This window comes from Hyperolius riggenbachi, chromosome 4, assembly GCF_040937935.1.
Source record: "Hyperolius riggenbachi isolate aHypRig1 chromosome 4, aHypRig1.pri, whole genome shotgun sequence".
Lineage (NCBI taxonomy): Eukaryota > Metazoa > Chordata > Amphibia > Anura > Hyperoliidae > Hyperolius > Hyperolius riggenbachi.
The window spans coordinates 3,356,031-3,379,098 of record NC_090649.1 but is presented as its reverse complement, the minus strand read 5'-3'; the positions used below and the strand labels follow the sequence as shown (position 1 = coordinate 3,379,098).

General features: G+C 53.9%; 1 protein-coding gene across 1 annotated transcript in view; it reads right to left on the bottom strand.

The window, feature by feature from the left end:
* The window catches only part of GPN1 (GPN-loop GTPase 1), a 127,144-nt gene extending 104,372 nt beyond the window's left edge, over positions 1 to 22,772 (bottom strand). The window contains exons 1-3 of the mRNA XM_068279816.1: positions 22,558 to 22,772; positions 13,324 to 13,417; positions 6,921 to 6,960 (exon numbers count right to left, since the gene is read on the bottom strand). Coding sequence (XP_068135917.1) covers positions 6,921 to 6,960; positions 13,324 to 13,417; positions 22,558 to 22,644 — 221 coding nt within the window. The 5' untranslated portion in view covers positions 22,645 to 22,772. The remainder of the gene's footprint in view (positions 1 to 6,920; positions 6,961 to 13,323; positions 13,418 to 22,557) is intronic.
* Between the last annotated feature and the right edge of the window lie 296 nt (positions 22,773 to 23,068).

Here is a 23,068-nt window from a genome sequence, read left to right as displayed (position 1 = left end):
AACCCCTCCCTGACAGCCTGGAGCCTATTACTGGGGCTAGAAACCCCTCCCTGACAGCCTGGAGCCTATTACTGGTGCTAGAAACCCCTCCCTGACAGCCTGGAGCCTATTAATGGGGCTAGAAACCCCTCCCTGACAGCCTGGAGCCTATTACTGGTGCTAGAAACCCCTCCCTGACAGCCTGGAGCCTATTACTGGGGCTAGAGACCCCTCCCTGACAGCCTGGAGCCTATTACTGGGGCTAGAGACCCCTCCCTGACAGCCTGGAGCCTATTACTGGTGCTAGAAACCCCTCCCTGACAGCCTGGAGCCTATTACTGGGGCTAGAAACCCTTCCCTGACAGCCTGGAGCCCATTACTGGGGCTAGAAACCCCTCCCTGACAGCCTGGAGCCTATTACTGGGGCTAGAGACCCCTCCCTGACAGCCTGGAGCCTATTACTGGGGCTAGAGACCCCTCCCTGACAGCCTGGAGCCTATTACTGGGGCTAGAGACCCCTCCCTGACAGCCTGGAGCCTATTACTGGGGCTAGAGACCCCTCACTGACAGCCTGGAGCCTATTACTGGGGCTAGAGACCCCTCCCTGACAGCCTGGAGCCTATTACTGGGGCTAGAGACCCCTCCCTGACAGCCTGGAGCCTATTACTGGGGCTAGAGACCCCTCACTGACAGCCTGGAGCCTATTACTGGGGCTAGAGACCTCTCCCTGACAGCCTGGAGCCTATTACTGGGGCTAGAGACCCCTCCCTGACAGCCTGGAGCCTATTACTGGTGCTAGAGACCCCTCACTGACAGCCTGGAGCCTATTACTGGGGCTAGAAACCCCTCCCTGACAGCCTGGAGCCTATTACTGGGGCTAGAAACCCCTCCCTGACAGCCTGGAGCCTATTACTGGGGCTAGAGACCCCTCCCTGACAGCCTGGAGCCTATTACTGGGGCTAGAGACCCCTCCCTGACAGCCTGGAGCCTATTACTGGTGCTAGAAACCCCTCCCTGACAGCCTGGAGCCTATTACTGGGGCTAGAGACCCCTCCCTGACAGCCTGGAGCCTATTACTGGGGCTAGAGACCCCTCCCTGACAGCCTGGAGCCTATTACTGGTGCTAGAAACCCCTCCCTGACAGCCTGGAGCCTATTACTGGGGCTAGAAACCCTTCCCTGACAGCCTGGAGCCCATTACTGGGGCTAGAAACCCCTCCCTGACAGCCTGGAGCACATTACTGGGGCTAGAGACCCCTCCCTGACAGCCTGGAGCCTATTACTGCGGCTAGAGACCCCTCCCTGACAGCCTGGAGCCTATTACTGGGGCTAGAGACCCCTCCCTGACAGCCTGGAGCCTATTACTGGGGCTAGAGACCCCTCACTGACAGCCTGGAGCCTATTACTGGGGCTAGAGACCCCTCCCTGACAGCCTGGAGCCTATTACTGGGGCTAGAGACCCCTCCCTGACAGCCTGGAGCCTATTACTGGGGCTAGAGACCCCTCCCTGACAGCCTGGAGCCTATTACTGGGGCTAGAGACCCCTCCCTGACAGCCTGGAGCCTATTACTGGGGCTAGAAACCCCTCCCTGACAGCCTGGAGCCTATTACTGGGGCTAGAAACCCCTCCCTGACAGCCTGGAGCCTATTACTGGTGCTAGAGACCCCTCCCCAACAGCCTGGAGCCTATTACTGGGGCTAGAAACCCCTCCCTGACAGCCTGGAGCCTATTACTGAGGCTAGAAACCCCTCCCTGACAGCCTGGAGCCTATTACTGGTGCTAGAGACTCCTCCCTGACAGTCTGGAGCCTATTACTGGGGCTAGAGACCCCTCCCTGACAGCCTGGAGCCTATTACTGGGGTTAGAGACCCCTCCCTGACAGCCTGGAGCCTATTACTGGGGCTAGAGACTCCTCCCTGACAGCCTGGAGCCTATTACTGGGGCTAGAAACCCCTCCCTGACAGCCTGGAGCCTATTACTGGGGCTAGAGACTCCTCCCTGACAGCCTGGAGCCTATTACTGGGGCTAGAAACCCCTCCCTGACAGCCTGGAGCCTATTACTGGGGCTAGAAACCCCTCACTGACAGCCTGGAGCCTATTACTGGGGCTAGAGACCCCTCCCTGACAGCCTGGAGCCTATTACTGGGGCTAGAGACTCCTCCCTGACAGCCTGGAGCCTATTACTGGGGCTAGAAACCCCTCCCTGACAGCCTGGAGCCTATTACTGGGGCTAGAGACCCCTCCCTGACAGCCTGGAGCCTATTACTGGTGCTAGAGACCCCTCCCTGACAGCCTGGAGCCTATTACTGGGGCTAGAAACCCCTCCCTGACAGCCTGGAGCCTATTACTGGGGCTAGAGACCCCTCCCTGACAGCCTGGAGCCTATTACTGGTGCTAGAGACCCCTCCCTGACAGCCTGGAGCCTATTACTGGGGCTAGAGACCCCTCCCTGACAGCCTGGAGCTTATTACTCGGGCTAGAGACCCCTCCCTGACAGCCTGGAGCCTATTACTGGTGCTAGAGACCCCTCCCTGACAGCCTGGAGCCTATTACTGGAGCTAGAGACCCCTCCCTGACAATCTGGAGCCTATTACTGGTGCTAGAAACCCCTCCCTGACAGCCTAGAGCCTATTACTGGGGCTAGAGACCCCTCCCCGACAGCCTGGAGCCTATTACTGGTGCTAGAGACCCCTCCCCGACAGCCTGGAGCCTATTACTGGGGCTAGAAACCCTTCCCTGACAGCCTGGAGCCTATTACTGGGGCTAGAGACCCCTCCCTGACAGCCTGGAGCCTATTACTGGGGCTAGAGACATCTCCCTGACAGCCTGGAGCTTATTACTCGGGCTAGAGACCCCTCCCTGACAGCCTGGAGCCTATTACTGGTGCTAGAGACCCCTCCCTGACAGCCTGGAGCCTATTACTGGGGCTAGAGACCCCTCCCTGACAGCCTGGAGCCTATTACTGGTGCTAGAGAGCCCTCCCTGACAGCCTGGAGCCTATTACTGGGGCTAGAGACCCCTCCCTGACAGCCTGGAGCCTATTACTGGGGCTAGAGACCCCTCCCTGACAGCCTGGAGCCTATTACTGGGGCTAGAGACCCCTCCCTGACAGCCTGGAGCCTATTACTGGGGCTAGAGACCCCTCCCTGACAGCCTGGAGCCTATTACTGGGGCAAGAGACCCCTCCCTGACAGCCTGGAGCCTATTACTGGGGCTAGAAACCCCCCCCCCCCTGACAGCCTGGAGCCTATTACTGGTGCTAGAACCCCCCCCCCCCCCCCCCGACAGCCTGGAGCCTATTACTGGTGCTAGAAACCCCCCCCCCCCCCCTGACAGCCTGGAGCCTATTACTGGTGCTAGAGACCCCTCCCTGACAGCCTGGAGCCTATTACTGGGGCTAGAGACCCCTCCCTGACAGCCTGGAGCCTATTACTGGTGCTAGAAACCCCTCCCTGACAGCCGCCTGGAGCCTATTACTGGGGCTAGAGACCCCTCCCTGACAGCCTGGAGCCTAATACTGGGGCTAGAAACCCCTCCCTGACAGCCTGGAGCCTATTACTGGTGCTAGAAACCCCTCCCTGACAGCCTGGAGCCTATTACTGGGGCTAGAAACCCCTCCCTGACAGTCTAGAGCCTATTACTGGGGCTAGAGACCCCTCCCTGACAGCCTGGAGCCTATTACTGGTGCTAGAGACCCCTCCCCGACAGCCTGGAGCCTATTACTGGTGCTAGAGACCCCTCCCCGACAGCCTGGAGCCTATTACTGGTGCTAGAAACCCCTCCCTGACAGCTTGGAGCCTATTGCTGGGGCTAGAGACCCCTCCCTGACAGCCTGGAGCCAATTACTGGGGCTAGAGACCCCTCCCTGACAGCCTGGAGTCTATTACTGGGGTTAGAGACCCCTCCCTGACAGCCTGGAGCCTATTACTGGGGCTAGAACCCCCCCCCCCCCCCCCTGACAGCCTGGAGCCTATTACTGGTGCTAGAACCCCCCCCCCCCCCCCCCCCGACAGCCTGGAGCCTATTACTGGGGCTAGAGACCCCTCCCTGACAGCCTGGAGCCTATTACTGGGGCTAGAGACCCCTCCCTGACAGCCTGGAGCCTATTACTGGGGCTAGAGACCCCTCCCTGACAGCCTGGAGCCTATTACTGGGGCTAGAGACCCCTCCCTGACAGCCTGGAGCCTATTACTGGGGCTAGAGACCCCTCCCTGACAGCCTGGAGCCTATTACTGGGGCTAGAAACCCCTCACTGACAGCCTGGAGCCTATTACTGGGGCTAGAGACCCCTCCCCGACAGCCTGGAGCCTATTACTGGGGCTAGAAACCCCTCCCTGACAGCCTGGAGCCTATTACTGGTGCTAGAAACCCCTCCCTGACAGCCTGGAGCCTATTACTGGTGCTAAAAACCCCTCCCTGACAGCCTGGAGCCTATTACTGGGGCTAGAAACCCCTCCCTGACAGCCTGGAGCCTATTACTGGGGCTAGAGACCCCTCCCTGACAGCCTGGAGCTTATTACTCGGGCTAGAGACCCCTCCCTGACAGCCTGGAGCCTATTACTGGGGCTAGAGACTCCTCCCCGACAGCCTGGAGCCTATTACTGGGGCTAGAAACCCCTCCCTGACAGCTTGGAGCCTATTACTGGGGCTAGAAACCCCTCCCTGACAGCCTGGAGCCTATTACTGGGGCTAGAGACCCCTCCCTGACAGCCTGGAGCCTATTACTGGGGCTAGAGACCCCTCCCTGACAGCCTGGAGCCTATTACTGGGGCTAGAAACCCCTCCCTGACAGCTTGGAGCCTATTACTGGGGCTAGAAACCCCTCCCTGACAGCCTGGAGCCTATTACTGGGGCTAGAGACCCCTCCCTGACAGCCTGGAGCCTATTACTGGTGCTAGAGACCCCTCCCCGACAGCCTGGAGCCTATTACTGGTGCTAGAGACCCCTCCCCGACAGCCTGGAGCCTATTACTGGTGCTAGAAACCCCTCCCTGACAGCCTGGAGCCTATTACTGGGGCTAGAGACCCCTCCCTGACAGCCTGGAGCCTATTACTGGGGCTAGAGACCCCTCCCTGACAGCCTGGAGCCTATTACTGGGGCTAGAAACCCCTCCCTGACAGCCTGGAGCCTATTACTGGGGCTAGAAACCCCTCCCTGAAAGCCTGGAGCCTATTACTGGAGCTAGAAACCCCTCCCTGGCAGCCTGGAGCCTATTACTGGTGCTAGAAACCCCTCCCTGACAGCCTGGAGCCTATTACTGGTGCTAGAAACCCCTCCCTGACAGCCTGGAGCCTATTACTGGAGCTAGAAACCCCTCCCTGACAGCCTGGAGCCTATTACTGGTGCTAGAAACCCCTCCCTGACAGCCTGGAGCCTATTACTGGTGCTAGAAACCCCTCCCTGACAGCCTGGAGCCTATTACTGGTGCTAGAGACCCCTCCCTGACAGCCTGGAGCTTATTACTGGGGCTAGAGACCCCTCCCTGACAGCCTGGAGCTTATTACTCGGGCTAGAGACCCCTCCCTGACAGCCTGGAGCCTATTACTGGGGCTAGAGACTCCTCCCCGACAGCCTGGAGCCTATTACTGGGGCTAGAAACCCCTCCCTGACAGCTTGGAGCCTATTACTGGGGCTAGAAACCCCTCCCTGACAGCCTGGAGCCTATTACTGGGGCTAGAGACCCCTCCCTGACAGCCTGGAGCCTATTACTGGGGCTAGAGACCCCTCCCTGACAGCCTGGAGCCTATTACTGGGGCTAGAAACCCCTCCCTGACAGCTTGGAGCCTATTACTGGGGCTAGAAACCCCTCCCTGACAGCCTGGAGCCTATTACTGGGGCTAGAGACCCCTCCCTGACAGCCTGGAGCCTATTACTGGTGCTAGAGACCCCTCCCCGACAGCCTGGAGCCTATTACTGGTGCTAGAGACCCCTCCCCGACAGCCTGGAGCCTATTACTGGTGCTAGAGACCCCTCCCCGACAGCCTGGAGCCTATTACTGGTGCTAGAAACCCCTCCCTGACAGCCTGGAGCCTATTACTGGTGCTAGAAACCCCTCCCTGACAGCCTGGAGCCTATTACTGGTGCTAGAGACCCCTCCCTGACAGCCTGGAGCTTATTACTCGGGCTAGAGACCCCTCCCTGACAGCCTGGAGCCTATTACTGGTGCTAGAGACCCCTCCCTGACAGCCTGGAGCCTATTACTGGTGCTAGAGACCCCTCCCTGACAGCCTGGAGCCTATTACTGGGGCTAGAGACCCCTCCCTGACAGCCTGGAGCCTATTACTGGTGCTAGAGACCCGTCCCTGACAGCCTGGAGCCTATTACTGGTGCTAGAGACCCCTCCCTGACAGCCTGGAGCCTATTACTGGGGCTAGAAACCCCTCCCTGACAGCCTGGAGCCTATTACTGGTGCTAGAGACCCCTCCCTGACAGCCTGGAGCCTATTACTGGGGCTAGAGACCCCTCCCCGACAGCCTGGAGCCTATTACTGGTGCTAGAAACCCCTCCCTGACAGCCTGGAGCCTATTACTCTAGAAGGAATTTTTGCTCTGGACAGAGAGTCTTCCGCATCTAACATCTCAGCAACTGGAGCCGGACACACAGTCTCAGGAAGGTTAGCCTATTCTCAGCTGGTGCATAGATCATTGCCCTGAATGCTGTATAACCTATGGTGCCTATTCTCAGCTGGTGCATAGATCATTGCCCTGAATGCTGTATAACCTATGGTGCCTATTCTCAGCTGGTGCATAGATCATTGCCCTGAATGCTGTATAACCTATGATGCCTACTCTCAGCTGGTGCATAGATCATTGCCCTGAATGCTGGATAATGTATGGTGCATAGATTAGCCAGCATTCGGGGCCACGAACCTGTGAGAAGGGCGGCTGACTGGCACATTTCTGACCCCCCAATCGCCATACAGGCTGCTGTACAAAGGATACTGCTTCATCACCTCCTTGTAGTTCACAGTGTCCCGGATATCTGCAGGAAAGAAGAATGAATCATGACATGACAACCAATCACAAGGCAGGACTCCACACCCAACCACGGTCATGTGATCCACGGCACAGATGTGTCCTAAGAGGTGTGGCTCTCCGTGGCAGAACTGGATTATCCCAGCTGCCAGACAATGACCTCAATTCACTAAGCTTATCTCCTGTCTTTAATAACGTTTCTAGAGTTATCACCATGGTGATGAGGCGTCTACAGTCCTGGCCAAAAGTTTTGAGACGGTCAAAAATATTTGTTTTCACAAAGTTTGCTGCTAAACTGCTTTTAGATCTTTGTTTCAGTTGTTTATGTGATGTACGGAAATATCATTATAAGCACTTCATACGTTTCAAAGGCTTTTCTTGAACATTCCATGAGATTTATGCAGAGTCAGTATTTGCAGTGTTGGCCCTTCTGTTTCAGGACCTCTGCAATGCGACTAGGCATGCTCTCAATCAACTTCTGGGCCAAATCCTGACTGATAGCAACACACTCTTTCATAATCACTTCTTTGAGTTTCTCTGAAGTAGTTGGTTTTTGTTTGTCCACCCGCCTCTTGAGGAATGACCACAAGTTCTCAATGGGATTAAGATCTGGGGAGTTTCCAGGCCATGGACCCAAAGTTTCAATGTTTTGGCCCCAGAGCCACGTCCTGAAACAGAAGGGCCAACACTGCAAATACTGACTCTGCATAAATCTCATGTAATTGTCAGTAAAAGCCTTTGAAACGTATGAAGTGCTTGTCATGATATAGCAGCTAGTTATGATGAGGGTAATACATAAACATATTCTTTCATTTTTCTGACTGTATCATAGGGGATTGTCTGTTTGCCAGTCTGGCTTTGAAGGCGGGCAACTAGCTTCCTGGAATTCTGTATAAAATGTAAATTACCTCTATCATTGTCTGCTTCAAATTAGGAAACCCTTAGGGCCCGTTTCCACTAGTGCGACGCGATTTCGCCGGCATTCCGACGCTTGTAAAAACGCATGCGGGTGCGTTTCCGCATGCGTTTTACCCGCGATTTCGCGTGCGATTTCGCATGGCAGGGTGCCATGCGAAATTAACCATGACACTGCCAGGACAAAATAACATTGGGAAGGGTGCGAAATCGCACGCGAAATCGCGGGTAAAAACGTATGTACCAAACGCATGCGTTTTTACTATTAAATACATTAGCGGCGATTCGCACGGATTCCCGACGCAGGCGAAAACTGTGGGTCCCGCCGTGCAGATTTGGCCCGCTGCCAAATCGCTCCCGCACGCCGCACAGGTGGAAACAGCCCCATCCACTAACATTAGCTATGCGAATCCGCATGCAGTGCCCGCATGCGGATTCGCCCTAGTGGAAACGAGCCCTTAGACAGTTGCTGTGAAGCCTTTACAGGTGGTCAGACCATGTTGTCTGAATACTGTCTCAGAGGTGTATTGTGCTTGGAAGCAATTGTCACCTAGACTGGCTGCAGTATGCTTTGCCACAGCTCACACCAGCACAGGGCCAGGAATTTACACAGGACATCCTGCTGCAATGTGAAAGCCTTAATCAATTGTCACCTTTAACCTGGGGAAATTGGATGTTAAGGAAGCCCCGTCCAAACAGGCTTGCAGCCTCAAGGCAGATATTCCAGCATAAAAAGCAGGGGACAGATACCTAAAATCAGTCCTCTCCTGACGGTAGCTGCAGCTGGAGTCCCGGCCCAAGCTAATGCTGGATACACACCATGCGTTTCCGCGTTCGTTGCGTCCGTCGATACGCGTCGATTCGATTATTTTCGACATGTCCGATTCGCGGGTCGATGGATCGTTAGGTCGATTTGCCATACTTTACATGGCGTTCGACCTAATAATCATCGAAATGTGTTCGGAAATGCTCGGAAATAATCGAATCGACGCGTATCGACGGTCGCATTCGACGCGGAAACGCATGGTGTGTATCCAGCATAAGGGGCTCCTGGTCAAGCCAGAACTGTGTCCATCCACAAAAGTCCAAGGTTCTTCTATCTGGATCCCTGTATTTTGGTAAGCAAATCGCTTTGTGTATATCTTTGTAAACTCTTAATTTTGTAACTTTTCATTTTGTTTTTTGTACATCTTTTGTATATATTCTGTTCTGTATTGTTCCACTTTTTTCCTGGAATATTAAATTATTATTTAATAAGCTTGACTTCTGCGGTACTAAACTAACACTCATAGCCTAGAGGAGACTGCAGTGTAGCTGTGTATAAGTTTCATGCCTAATTGTACGCTTGAGCAACACTACCGTATGAGATTGTAATTGCATTGTGTGAATGGGGCACTTCTGCGCTCGACAGTCGAGTGGGAAGTCTAACAGTATCGCTCAGAACTACTGTTAGTGGTTTTGCTGCACGACAGTGTAAGATTCCAACTGTGTGTGTGTGCGTTTCACTCGGCAGCTGAGTGAAAGTGTCTAGCAAACCGCTAGTGGTGGCAGTAAGGAGCTTTTGAGGGGTCCCAGCCTTGTCTGTAGCTTGAATAAGGCTGCTCCCCGCTTGATCCGGTCAAACTTGCAGTCGGGAACCGTATACGCAGGCGTGCCGCGTGCCGGTTCTTGACAGTGCTTATAATGTTATTTCATTACATCACATAAACTGAAACAAAGATCCAAAAGCAGTTTAGCAGCAAACTTTGTGAAAACTCATATTTTTGACAGTCTCAAAACTTTTGGTCAGGACTGTAGAATTCAGGACACATTTTACCTCAGGCAAACCTAAAGTTACCTCTTCTATCTTTAAGTTAAGGTGAGATCTCTAAAGTTAACTCTTCAATCCTTAAAATAACTCCAGAATTCTAAAGTAAAACACAGGTTATTAATTAACTGCATGTGAAAATAACTACAGAGGAGGTAACTTAAGGAATGAAGAGATAAGATAACTCTTACTGTGTGAGGTAAGTTTTCTCTTGCCTTATCTCCAGCAAGATCTTAGTGAATTGAGGCCAAAGTCTGATCCCTGCTCAGTAGCTCTGACCCTGGCTACTTCCAGTACCGCAGACTGCCTGTGCCCCCAGCAGCAATCTACCCAAACAGCTCAGTCTGTGCCCCGCCCACAGCAATCTGAGGAGCAGGGAGGATGCAATGTCCACAAAAGCAACCTCACTAACCTTCTTCCCTGCCTCTTGTACTTATTTCGCACCCTTCCAGTCATGATTACCCGCCAGAAGCTCAAAGACCTCCAAAATGCAAGCTTTAGATTCAAAAAAAGTCGCATAATCCGTGTAACTATGCACCTAAACAGAACGAGGGGTGGATTGGGAGTACCAAACCTAACATATCACACGGCAGCCCAAATAGCCCAACTGGCTCAAATCCACTCGAAATTTATTGCACCTTTATGGGCACAACTGGAGTCTGACCTTTTACAACCATATACTTTACCAGCCCTACACTGGTCCTTAACTCCTCTACCCGCTTCAGTGAAACTCAAGTCCCCCCATCAGCCCACTCACTATCAATATGGCGGTCCCTTAGATACAAAAAAAACACACAACAACTTACAAACGAAAGTTCCCTCATCTCTACTGTTATATGGCAATCCTATGTCTAGATCCGAGGGCCTTCAGATGGCGGAAACTCAAACAAATTTTGCATCTTAAAGGGAACCTTAAATGAACGGGGGGTAAAGAGTTTCACTTACCTGGGGCTATTACCAGCCCCCTGCAGCAGTCCTGTGCCCTCGGAGCCGCTCTGGAATCCTCCGGTCCCCCGCTGTCACTTAGTTTCGTTTTTAACGACTCACCAGTCGGCCGGCCGCCATGCGTATTATTGGAAGCATTTCCTACTGTAATTAGCGCTGTTGCGGACCGCAACACGTACAAAAATACGCGTTACCGCATTCCACACGCGTATGTGGCAACGCGTATTTTTGTATGCGTTGCGGTCCGCAACAGCGCTAATTACAGTAGGAAATGCTTCTAATAATACGCATGGCGGCCGGCGACTGGTGAGTCGTCAAAAACGAAACTAAGTGACAGCGGGGGGCCAGAGGATTCCAGAGCGGCGCCGAGGGCACAGGACTGCTGTAGGGGGCTGGTAATAGCCCCAGGTAAGTGAAACTCTATACCCCCCGATCAGTTAAGGTTCCCTTTAAACATCTAATAATAAAATGACAAAATACCTACTTGGGCCCAATTTAAAAGCCAGCTGGATTTTCCCCATCTGAATACTTTGCAGCAATGCAATTATATCATTTTGTAACATCTATAAGCCCCAACAACTTACCTATCCCCCAACGTACATCATATGAGGCACGGTGCGACCTCCGACCACTAGAGGGAGGTCTTATCTCACTGCTGTACTCTACCCTCTCACAGCCCTTTGAATTCCAGAAAGTAAAATCTATGCTCGCTTGGGAATCAGATCTTGGGATCACCCTCACCCCAGAAAGGTGGGCAAAATGTTGTACCAGCCTTTGGAAGGGTAGCAATTATTACTCTCATATTGAGACCAATTATAAGGTTCTCCACCGAGCATATATCACTCCATCAATAATGCATGGCATCGATCCATCTAAATCCAACCTATGCTTTAGAAATTGTGGAAGGGTGGGGGATATGGTGCATATTTGGTGGTTTTGCCCGAGGGTACAAACCTTCTGGGTTGAAATCACTTCAGCAATAAACACAGCACTGGAAACCTCCCTGGGTCCAGATCCCTCCCGACTTCTATTTGGGGATAAGCCCCTGAAATGGAGACATCCCGACCACCGTCTTGCACAGCACATTGCTAAAGCCGCCAGATCTCACATCGCTAGACAATGGCCACAGCCTACGCTTTCCATTCAGATGGCTGATAATATCCCCTTATATATTCTGATCTCTAAAAGGTTGCTTGCAATTACCAATGACTCCTTCCTTAAATCATGGCAGCCCTGGATGAATGCCACCAATCTTATAGGCCTTCTCTCCTGTGCATTTACTCTATGATCCTAGATTTTACTACTGTTCAACTTACTCTGCTGACCTCTTTTTCACCTGTTTTTGAAAATGTATATATTTGTATTAAGAAATGACGGCATGTGTGGTACCTGCTACCCTTGTTTGTTTACCATTCACGTTTGTATCAAGCACAGCCCCATTAAGAGCAAATGAAACATGGCCGTACTGTTGGTTTGATATTTAAAACCTAATAAAAACTTTGAAACTAAAAGCAACCTCACTGAACTCACTGCATCTGGTCATGTGATCAAAAGGCGTATACATGAAGAGAAAAAAAACAAAAACCCTTACATCTGAGGGCCCGTTTCCACTATCGCGAATCCGCATGCGTTGCCCGCATGCGGATTCGCACAGTCAGTACAAGTGGATGGGACTGTTTCCACTTGTGCGTTTTCCCGCACGTTTTTCTGTGCAGAAAAAATCTGCAGGGTAGGGCCCTCAGAATTCGCCTGCGTGTGGAATGCAGGCGAATCGCACGCAATGTATTTAATAGGGAAATCGCATGCGTTTTCCCCATGCGTTTTTTGCCGCGATTTCGCATGCGATTTCGCATAGGTATTAATGTTAATTTACACAGGCAGTGACATGGTTAAATTCGCATACAGCCCTACCTATGCAAAATCGCATGCGAAATCGCGGCAAAAAACGCATGCGGAATCGCACCCGCATGCGATTTGCCTGCGGTGATTCGCCGGCGATTCCGCAACGCTATAGTGGAAACGGGCCCTGAGGGTCCCGTGGTGGGATTGGTGGTCAGGAGGAGGAAGTGGGAAGCTTCTGGAGAGCTGGTCTTTTGTCAAAGTAAAATGTCTTTTACTTTGCTGATAATGCAAATGCCTTCAGAAGCCGCCAGTGGATGAGAACTAAATGGCAGCTGTGGCATAGTACGACAGGATTGACGGATGTTGTCACCCTCCCCAGATCACCATATGTGACATTTCTGCACCCCAGAGAGGGAGGTGACATTTCTGCACCCCAGAGAGGGAGGTGACATTTCTGCAGCCCAGAGAGGGAGGTGACATTTCTGCAGCCCAGAGAGGGAGGTGACATTTCTGCACCCCAGAGAGGGAGGTGACATTTCTGCACCCCAGAGAGGGAGGTGACATTTCTGCACCCCAGAGAGGGAGGTGACATTTCTGCACCCCAGAGAGGGAGGTGACATTTCTGCACCCCAGAGAGGGAGGTGACATTTCTGCACCCCAGAGAGGGAGGTGACATTTCTGCACCCCAGAGAGGGAGGTGACATTTCTGCACCCCAGAGAGGGAGGTGACATTTCTGCACCCCAGAGAGGGAGGTGACATTTCTGCACCCCAGAGAGGGAGGTGACATTTCTGCACCCCAGAGAGGGAGGTGACATTTCTGCACCCCAGAGAGGGAGGTGACATTTCTGTAGGCCACTTACCTATGTTGGCGGGGAAGGGGATATTGTGGACGGCCGGGTCCAGGTTGATGATATACGGAGGAGATTCCTTCTCGTGTAAGTATGCCGCCAGTCTCTGTGAAGACACAAGAAAAGGTTCAGCATTACTCTCACCAAGCATGGTGTTTCCATAATCCCTGCTGGCCAATAAGATGGGGAGAGGAAGTGACCTCATTTCCTGCACTGACAAGAGAGGACTATCAGGTGACCGTAGTGGCTGTGACGGCAGGAATGTATGGAGCAGTGATCGGTGATGTAGGAGACACGCTGGGAGCAGATAGGTGGTATGCATATGGGAGGAGACAAGGATAAGACGCCATACAGAGCCTCTGCAGCATGGCAGGCTTTGTGCGCGGATCCCGACATGCAGGGGTCAGCCAATCCAATGGTGCCCATACATGGTACAATTTTTTCATTTTTCTTTAGGTTAGATAATTTTGTTAGATTATTCCGTTAGATTGAATATAAAGATGTTTCCAACATGTCTGATCAGATTTTTATTGAAAAAAAAAACGGGATAGTCAGATCTTTTTTCTTGATCAAAAAAAAATAATTTTTTTTTAAACTTTCATTTGATTGTTCTGGTTGAATAAACGGGAACATTGAACGTTTTTACTGTCCCGTGTATGGAAACTATTAGGATACCATAGATAGCACAGACCACCAGCCACTGTCCTTGGATTGTGGCTGCTGGTCTGTCCTGTCCTGAAGGATATGCCGGGAGTTATGGGAGAGACAGGAGTTATCACACACACTATACACACCTGGGTGATAGACACTATAGCAGGCAGGGAAGGGATGGAGCTATGGAAGGGGAGGAGTCACACACTGCATATCTGGGTGATGGAGAGAACAGCAGGTATGGAGGGGTGGAGGTATGGCAGGGGGAGGAGTCAAACGCTCTCTGGGTGAGATGGAGTACAGCAGGCAGGTAGGGGAGGGGCAGAGCTATGGCAGGGGAGGAGTCATACACACTGTACACCTGGGTGATGATGGAGAGTACAGCAGGTGGGGAGGGGTGGAGCTATGGGCAGGGGGAGGAGTCACACACTCTATACCTATCTCTCGCTTTGTTATGTCTCACTCAGGCACATCAGTGAAGCATACCCATATGCTGGTATCAAACGTTTAATATCTTCATAAAATTTCCACTAAAAACACAATAAAACCTCATTGCGCAGTATGTTCGAAAAAATTGACAAACAGCCGCACTTCTGGCGCCTCCTAATTACTCACAAGCTCCATGGCGGTATCAAGCATGTCACAGCGGCACTCCTAAGGCCCTGGTAGGTGTGCTCCTGGTCCAGCCGGTCAGAATCTCCATGCTACTCCGGGCTCCCGCTTGCTACCCACCACTGCCTAGGGGGCGTGTCTGCCTCAGGCATACTGGCTCCGCCCTACGCGTTTCGTCATCCAACAGACTCCTCATTTTAACATACTGCGCAATGAGGTTTTATTGTGTTTTTAGTGGAAATTTTATGAAGATATTAAACGTTTGATACCAGCATATGGGTATGCTTCACTGATGTGCCTGAGTGAGACATAAAGCGAGAGATCCACCTGCAAAACGAGGTGGTTTTAATCTGGTGAGCCTCTCCATCTTTGGGTGGTGGAGTCACGAGTGGAAGCACTGAGTAATCACCCAGGTATAGCGAGAGTGTGTGACTCCTCCCCCCTGCCCATAGCTCCTCCCCTCCCCGACCTGCTGTACTCTCCCATCATCACCCAGGTGAGCCTCTCCATCTTTGGGTGGTGGAGTCACGAGTGACAGCACTGAGTAATCACCCAGGTATAGAGAGTGTGTGTGTGACTCCTCCCCCTGCCCATAGCTCCTCCCCTTCCTGACCTGCTGTACTCTCCATCATCACCCAGGTATAGCGAGAGTGTGTGACTCCTCCCCCCTGCCCATAGCTCCTCCCCTCCCCTGCCTGACCTGCTGTACTCTCCCATCATCACCCAGGTGAGCCTCTCCATCTTTGGGTGGTGGAGTCACGAGTGACAGCACTGAGTAATCACCCAGGTATAGAGAGTGTGTGTGTGACTCCTCCCCCTGCCCATAGCTCCTTCCCTTCCTGACCTGCTGTACTCTCCATCATCACCCAGGTATAGAGAGTGTGTGACTCCTCCCCCTGCACATAGCTCCTCCCCTACCTGACCTGCTGTACTCTCCATCATCACCCAGGTATAGAGTGTGTGTGTGACTCCTCCCCCTGCCCATAGCTCCTCCCCTTCCTGACCTGCTGTACTCTCCATCATCACCCAGGTGAGCTTCTCCATCTTTGGGTGGTGTAGTCACGAGTGACAGCACTGAGTAATCACCCAGGTATAGAGAGTGTGTGTGTGTGAGACTCCTCCCCCTGCCCATAGCTCCTCCCCTTCCTGACCTGCTGTACTCCATCATCACCCAGGTATAGAGTGTGTGTGACTCCTCCCCCTGCCCATAGCTCCTCCCCTACCTGACCTGCTGTACTCTGCACCATCACCCAGGTATAGAGTGTGTGTGACTCCTCCCCCTGCCCATAGCTCCTCCCCTTCCTGACCTGCTGTACTCTCCATCATCACCCAGGTATAGAGTGTGTGACTCCTCCCCCTGCACATAGCTCCTCCCCTACCTGACCTGCTGTACTCTCCATCATCACCCAGGTGAGCTTCTCCATCTTTGGGTGGTGTAGTCACGAGTGACAGCACTGAGTAATCACCCAGGTATAGAGAGTGTGTGTGTGTGAGACTCCTCCCCCTGCCCATAGCTCCTCCCCTTCCTGACCTGCTGTACTCTCCATCATCACCCAGGTATAGAGTGTGTGACTCCTCCCCCTGCACATAGCTCCTCCCCTACCTGACCTGCTGTACTCTCCATCATCACCCAGGTATAGAGTGTGTGTGACTCCTCCCCCTGCCCATAGCTCCGCCCCCTCTCCTACCTGACCTGCTGTACTCTCCATCATCACCCAGGTGAGCTTCTCCATCTTTGGGTGGTGGAGTCACGAGTGACAGCACTGAGTAATCACCCAGGTATAGCGAGAGTGTGTGACTCCTCCCCCTGCACATAGCTCCTCCCCTACCTGACCTGCTGTACTCTCCATCATCACCCAGGTATAGAGTGTGTGTGTGACTCCTCCCCCTGCCCATAGCTCCGCCCCCTCTCCTACCTGACCTGCTGTACTCTGCACCATCACCCAGGTATAGAGTGTGTGTGACTCCTCCCCCTGCCCATAGCTCCTCCCCTTCCTGACCTGCTGTACTCTCCATCATCACCCAGGTATAGAGTGTGTGTGTGTGACTCCTCCCCCTGCCCATAGCTCCGCCCCCTCTCCTACCTGACCTGCTGTACTCTCCATCATCACCCAGGTGAGCTTCTCCATCTTTGGGTGGTGGAGTCACGAGTGACAGCACTGAGTGTTCCCAACTGCACGGATCTTTTGAATTGGAAAAAAAAGTGTTTACAGTATTACACGATGCGCAGTCTGTTTCTCTGATTATAGATCGTGGCTTTGGAATGAGAGCGCAGTGGAATTTTGCTACTTGAATTTTCCCCCACAGCGAACTCATTGGACATTTTGGAGTGTATGGTATTGAGTGACTTTGTGCTGTTTAGATTGGTGCTGCTGATTGCTTTCCATATACATATCTAGGTGATGATGGAGAGTACAGCAGGCAGGTAGGGGAGGAGCTATGGGCAGGGGGAGGAGTCACACTCTATACCTGGGTGATGATGCAGAGTACAGCAGGTCAGGTAGGGGAGGAGCTATGGGCAGGAGGAGGAGTCACAAACACACTCTATACCTGGGTGATGATGCAGAGTACAGCAGGTCTGGTAGGGGTGGAGCTATGGGCAGGGGAGGAGTCACCCACGCTCTCTCTATACCTGGGTGATGATGCAGAGTACAGCAGGTCAGGTAGGGGAGGAGCTATGGGAAGGGGGAGGAGTCACACACTGTGTACACCTGGGTGATGGTTGAGAGTACAGCAGGCGGGGGAGGGGCGGAGCTATGGGCAGGGGGGGGGGGGGAGTCACACACTCTCTCTGTACACCTGGGTGATGATGCAGAGTACAGCAGGTCAGGTAGGGGAGGAGCTATGGGCAGGGGGAGAAGTCACACACTCTCTCTCTCTCTCTATACCTGATTGATGATGCAGAGTACAGCAGGTCAGGCAGGGTAGGAGCTATGGGAAGGGGGAGGAGTCACACACACTCTCTATACCTGGGTGATGATGGAGAGTAGAGTAGGGGAGGGGCGGAGCTATGGGCAGGGGGGAGGAGTCACACACACTCTCTCTAGCTATACCTGGGTGATGGAGTAGGGGTGGAGCTATGGACAGGGGGAGGAGTCACACTCTCTCTCTACCTGGGTGATGATGCAGAGTACAGCAGGCAGGTAGGTAGGTAGGGGAGGAGCTATGGGCAGAGGGAGGAGTCACACACTCTGTACACCTGGGTGATGATGCAGAGTACAGCAGGCAGGTAGGGGAGGAGCTATGGGCAGGGGGAGGAGTCACACACACTCTCTCTGTATACCTGGGTGATGATGCAGAGTACAGCAGGTCAGGTAGGGGGGAGGAGTCACACACACACTGTATACCTGGGTGATGATGCAGAGTACAGCAGGCAGGTAGGGGAGGAGCTATGGGCAGGGGGAGGAGTCACACTCTCTCTGTACACCTGGGTGATGATGCAGAGTACAGCAGGTCAGGCAGGGTAGGAGCTATGGGAAGGGGGAGGAGTCACACACACTCTCTCTATACCTGGGTGATGATGGAGAGTAGAGTAGGGGAGGGGAGGAGCTATGGGCAGGGGAAGGAGCCACATACTCTATACCTGGGTGATGATGGAGAGTAGAGTAGGGGAGGAGTTATGGGCAGGAGTCACATACACTCTCTCTATACCTGGGTGATGGAGAGTAGAGTAGGGGAGGAGCTATGGGCAGGGGGAGGAGTAACTCTCTCTCTCTCTCTGCCTGGGTGATGATGCAGAGTACAGCAGGTCAGGTAGGGGAGGAGCTATGGGCAGGGGGAGAAGTCACACTCTCTCTCTACCTGGGTGATGATGCAGAGTACAGCAGGTGAGGCAGGGTAGGAGCTATGGGCAGGGGGAGGAGTCACACACACTCTCTCTCTACCTGGGTGATGATGCAGAGTACAGCAGGTCAGGCAGGGTAGGAGCTATGGGAAGGGGAAGGAGTCACACACTCTCTCTATACCTGGGTGATGATGGAGAGTAGAGTAGGGGAGGAGCTATGGGCAGGGGGAGGAGTAACTCTCTCTCTCTCTCTCTCTCTCCATACCTGGGTGATGATGCAGAGTACAGCAGGTCAGGCAGGGTAGGAGCTATGGGAAGGGGAGGAGTCACACACACTCTACCTGGGTGATGATGGAGAGTAGAGTAGGGGAGGGGAGGAGCTATGGACAGGGGGGAGGAGTCACACACTCTCTCTATACCTGGGTGATGATGGAGAGTAGAGTAGGGGAGGAGCTATGGGCAGGAGTCACACACGCTCTCTCTATACCTGGGTGATGATGGAGTAGAGTAGGGGAGGGGAGGAGCTATGGGCAGGGGGAGGAGTAACACACTCTCTCTCTCTCTCTCTCTATACCTGGGTGATGATGCAGAGTACAGCAGGTCAGGCAGGGTAGGAGCTATGGGCAGGGGGAGGAGTCACACACACTGTCTCTATACCTGATTGATGATGCAGAGTACAGCAGGTCAGGCAGGGTAGGAGCTATGGGCAGGGGGAGGAGTCACACACTCTGTACACCTGGGTGATGATGCAGAGTACAGCAGGTCAGGCAGGGTAGGAGCTATGGGAAGGGGAGGAGTCACACACACACACTCTATACCTGGGTGATGATGGAGAGTAGAGTAGGGGAGGGGAGGAGCTATGGGCAGGGGGGAGGAGTCACACACTCTCTCTATACCTGGGTGATGATGGAGAGTAGAGTAGGGGAGGAGCTATGGGCAGGGGGAGGAGTCACACACACTGTCTCTATACCTGATTGATGATGCAGAGTACAGCAGGTCAGGCAGGGTAGGAGCTATGGGCAGGGGGAGGAGTCACACACTCTGTACACCTGGGTGATGATGCAGAGTACAGCAGGTCAGGCAGGGTAGGAGCTATGGGAAGGGGAGGAGTCACACACACTCTCTCTATACCTGGGTGATGATGGAGAGTAGAGTAGGGGAGGGGAGGAGCTATGGGCAGGGGGGAGGAGTCACACACTCTCTCTATACCTGGGTGATGATGGAGAGTAGAGTAGGGGAGGAGCTATGGGCAGGAGTCACACACACTCTCTCTATACCTGGGTGATGATGGAGTAGAGTAGGGGAGGGGAGGAGCTATGGGCAGGGGGAGGAGTAACACTCTCTCCCTCTATATATACCTGGGTGATGATGCAGAGTACAGCAGGTCAGGCAGGGTAGGAGCTATGGGAAGGGGAGGAGTCACACACACTACCTGGGTGATGATGGAGAGTAGAGTAGGGGAGGGGAGGAGCTATGGGCAGGGGGGAGGAGTCACACACTCTCTCTATACCTGGGTGATGATGGAGAGTAGAGTAGGGGAGGAGCTATGGGCAGGAGTCACACACACTCTCTCTATACCTGGGTGATGATGGAGTAGAGTAGGGGAGGGGAGGAGCTATGGGCAGGGGGAGGAGTAACACTCTCTCTCTCTCTCTCTCTCTCTCTCTCTCTATACCTGGGTGATGATGCAGAGTACAGCAGGTCAGGCAGGGTAGGAGCTATGGGCAGGGGGAGGAGTCACACACACTGTCTCTATACCTGATTGATGATGCAGAGTACAGCAGGTCAGGCAGGGTAGGAGCTATGGGCAGGGGGAGGAGTCACACACACTGTCTCTATACCTGATTGATGATGCAGAGTACAGCAGGTCAGGCAGGGTAGGAGCTATGGGCAGGGGGAGGAGTCACACACACTCTGTACACCTGGGTGATGATGCAGAGTACAGCAGGTCAGGCAGGGTAGGAGCTATGGGAAGGGGAGGAGTCACACACACTCTCTCTATACCTGGGTGATGATGGAGAGTAGAGTAGGGGAGGGGAGGAGCTATGGGCAGGGGGAGGAGTCACACACTCTCTCTATACCTGGGTGATGATGGAGAGTAGAGTAGGGGAGGAGCTATGGGCAGGAGTCACACACACTCTCTCTATACCTGGGTGATGATGCAGAGTACAGCAGGTCAGGCAGGGTAGGAGCTATGGGAAGGGGAGGAGTCACACACACTCTCTCTATACCTGGGTGATGATGGAGAGTAGAGTAGGGGAGGGGAGGAGCTATGGGCAGGGGGGAGGAGTCACACACTCTCTCTATACCTGGGTGATGATGGAGAGTAGAGTAGGGGAGGAGCTATGGGCAGGAGTCACACACACTCTCTCTATACCTGGGTGATGATGCAGAGTACAGCAGGTCAGGCAGGGTAGGAGCTATGGGAAGGGGAGGAGTCACACACACTCTCTCTATACCTGGGTGATGATGGAGAGTAGAGTAGGGGAGGGGAGGAGCTATGGGCAGGGGGGAGGAGTCACACACTCTCTCTATACCTGGGTGATGATGGAGAGTAGAGTAGGGGAGGAGCTATGGGCAGGAGTCACACACACTCTCTCTATACCTGGGTGATGATGGAGTAGAGTAGGGGAGGGGCTATGGGCAGGGGGAGGAGTAACACTCTCTCTCTCTATATACCTGGGTGATGATGCAGAGTACAGCAGGTCAGGCAGGGTAGGAGCTATGGGAAGGGGAGGAGTCACACACACTCTCTCTATACCTGGGTGATGATGGAGAGTAGAGTAGGGGAGGGGCGGAGCTATGGGCAGGGGGGAGGAGTCACACACACTCTCTCTAGCTATACCTGGGTGATGGAGTAGGGGTGGAGCTATGGACAGGGGGAGGAGTCACACTCTCTCTCTACCTGGGTGATGATGCAGAGTACAGCAGGCAGGTAGGTAGGGGAGGAGCTATGGGCAGAGGGAGGAGTCACACACTCTGTACACCTGGGTGATGATGCAGAGTACAGCAGGCAGGTAGGGGAGGAGCTATGGGCAGGGGGAGGAGTCACACACACTCTCTGTATACCTGGGTGATGATGCAGAGTACAGCAGGTCAGGTAGGGGGGAGGAGTCACACACACACTGTATACCTGGGTGATGATGCAGAGTACAGCAGGCAGGTAGGGGAGGAGCTATGGGCAGGGGGAGGAGTCACACACACACACTGTACACCTGGGTGATGATGCAGAGTACAGCAGGTCAGGCAGGGTAGGAGCTATGGGAAGGGGAGGAGTCACACACACTCTCTCTATACCTGGGTGATGATGGAGAGTAGAGTAGGGGAGGGGCGGAGCTATGGGCAGGGGGGAGGAGTCACACACACTCTCTCTAGCTATACCTGGGTGATGGAGTAGGGGTGGAGCTATGGATAGGGGGAGGAGTCACACTCTCTCTCTACCTGGGTGATGATGCAGAGTACAGCAGGCAGGTAGGTAGGTAGGGGAGGAGCTATGGGCAGAGGGAGGAGTCACACACTCTGTACACCTGGGTGATGATGCAGAGTACAGCAGGCAGGTAGGGGAGGAGCTATGGGCAGGGGGGAGGAGTCACACACACTCTCTCTGTATACCTGGGTGATGATGCAGAGTACAGCAGGTCAGGTAGGGGGGAGGAGTCACACACACACTGTATACCTGGGTGATGATGCAGAGTACAGCAGGCAGGTAGGGGAGGAGCTATGGGCAGGGGGAGGAGTCACACACACACACACACACACACTGTACACCTGGGTGATGATGCAGAGTACAGCAGGTCAGGCAGGAGAGGGGGCGGAGCTATAGGCAGAGGGGAGGAGTCACACACACACTCTCTCTCGCTATACCTGGGTGATGATGGAGAGTACAGCAGGCAGATAGGGGAGGGGTGGAGCTATGGGCAGGGGGAGGAGTCACTCTCTCTATCTATACCTGGGTGATGGTGCAGAGTACAGCAGGCAGGCAGGGGAGGAGCTATGGGCAGGGGGAGGAGTCACACACACTGTACACCTGGGTGATGATGGAGAGTACAGCAGGGGAGGGGCGGAGCTAAGGGCAGGGGGCGGAGTCACACTCTATACCTGGGTGATGATGGAGAGAGTACAGCAGGTAGGAGAGGGGGCGGAGCTATAGGCAGGGGGGAGGAGTCACACACACACACTCTCTCTCTCTCTCGCTATACCTGGGTGAAGGTGGTCTTCCCGGAGCCAGCCATGCCCAGCACGATCATACACAGCGGGCTCCCCGTGTCTCCTCCACCCGCCGCCATCTTACTGCACCTCAGCTCTACCGCTGGCGCGCTCTCTGACGCTGGAGGGGCGGGTCTAGCCGTGCGCGGACGGGGATTGGCGCGGGCAGTGGGGGCGTGTCCAGTAGTTGTCCATCCAGCACACGTCTGCCTGGGGGCGTGTCCCTCAGCTGCCCGACCGGCGCACAGGGTGGGGGCGTGGTGTCTGCCTGGGGGCGTGTCTCTCAGCTGCCTGACTGGTGGACAGGGTGTGGGCGTGGTGGGAGGCGTGACGTGCAGGACCCGCTGACAGGAGAGCGCGGGAAGCGGGTGGTGGGCGGAGCCTGCGGGTTGCTATGGCCGCAGGGGGCGTGTTATGGCTGTGGTGGAGTGTGTGTTGCTCTATGGAGCAGTGTACGGTAGTGGGAGGAGCCTGCGGGTTGCTATGGCCGCAGGGGGCGTGTGT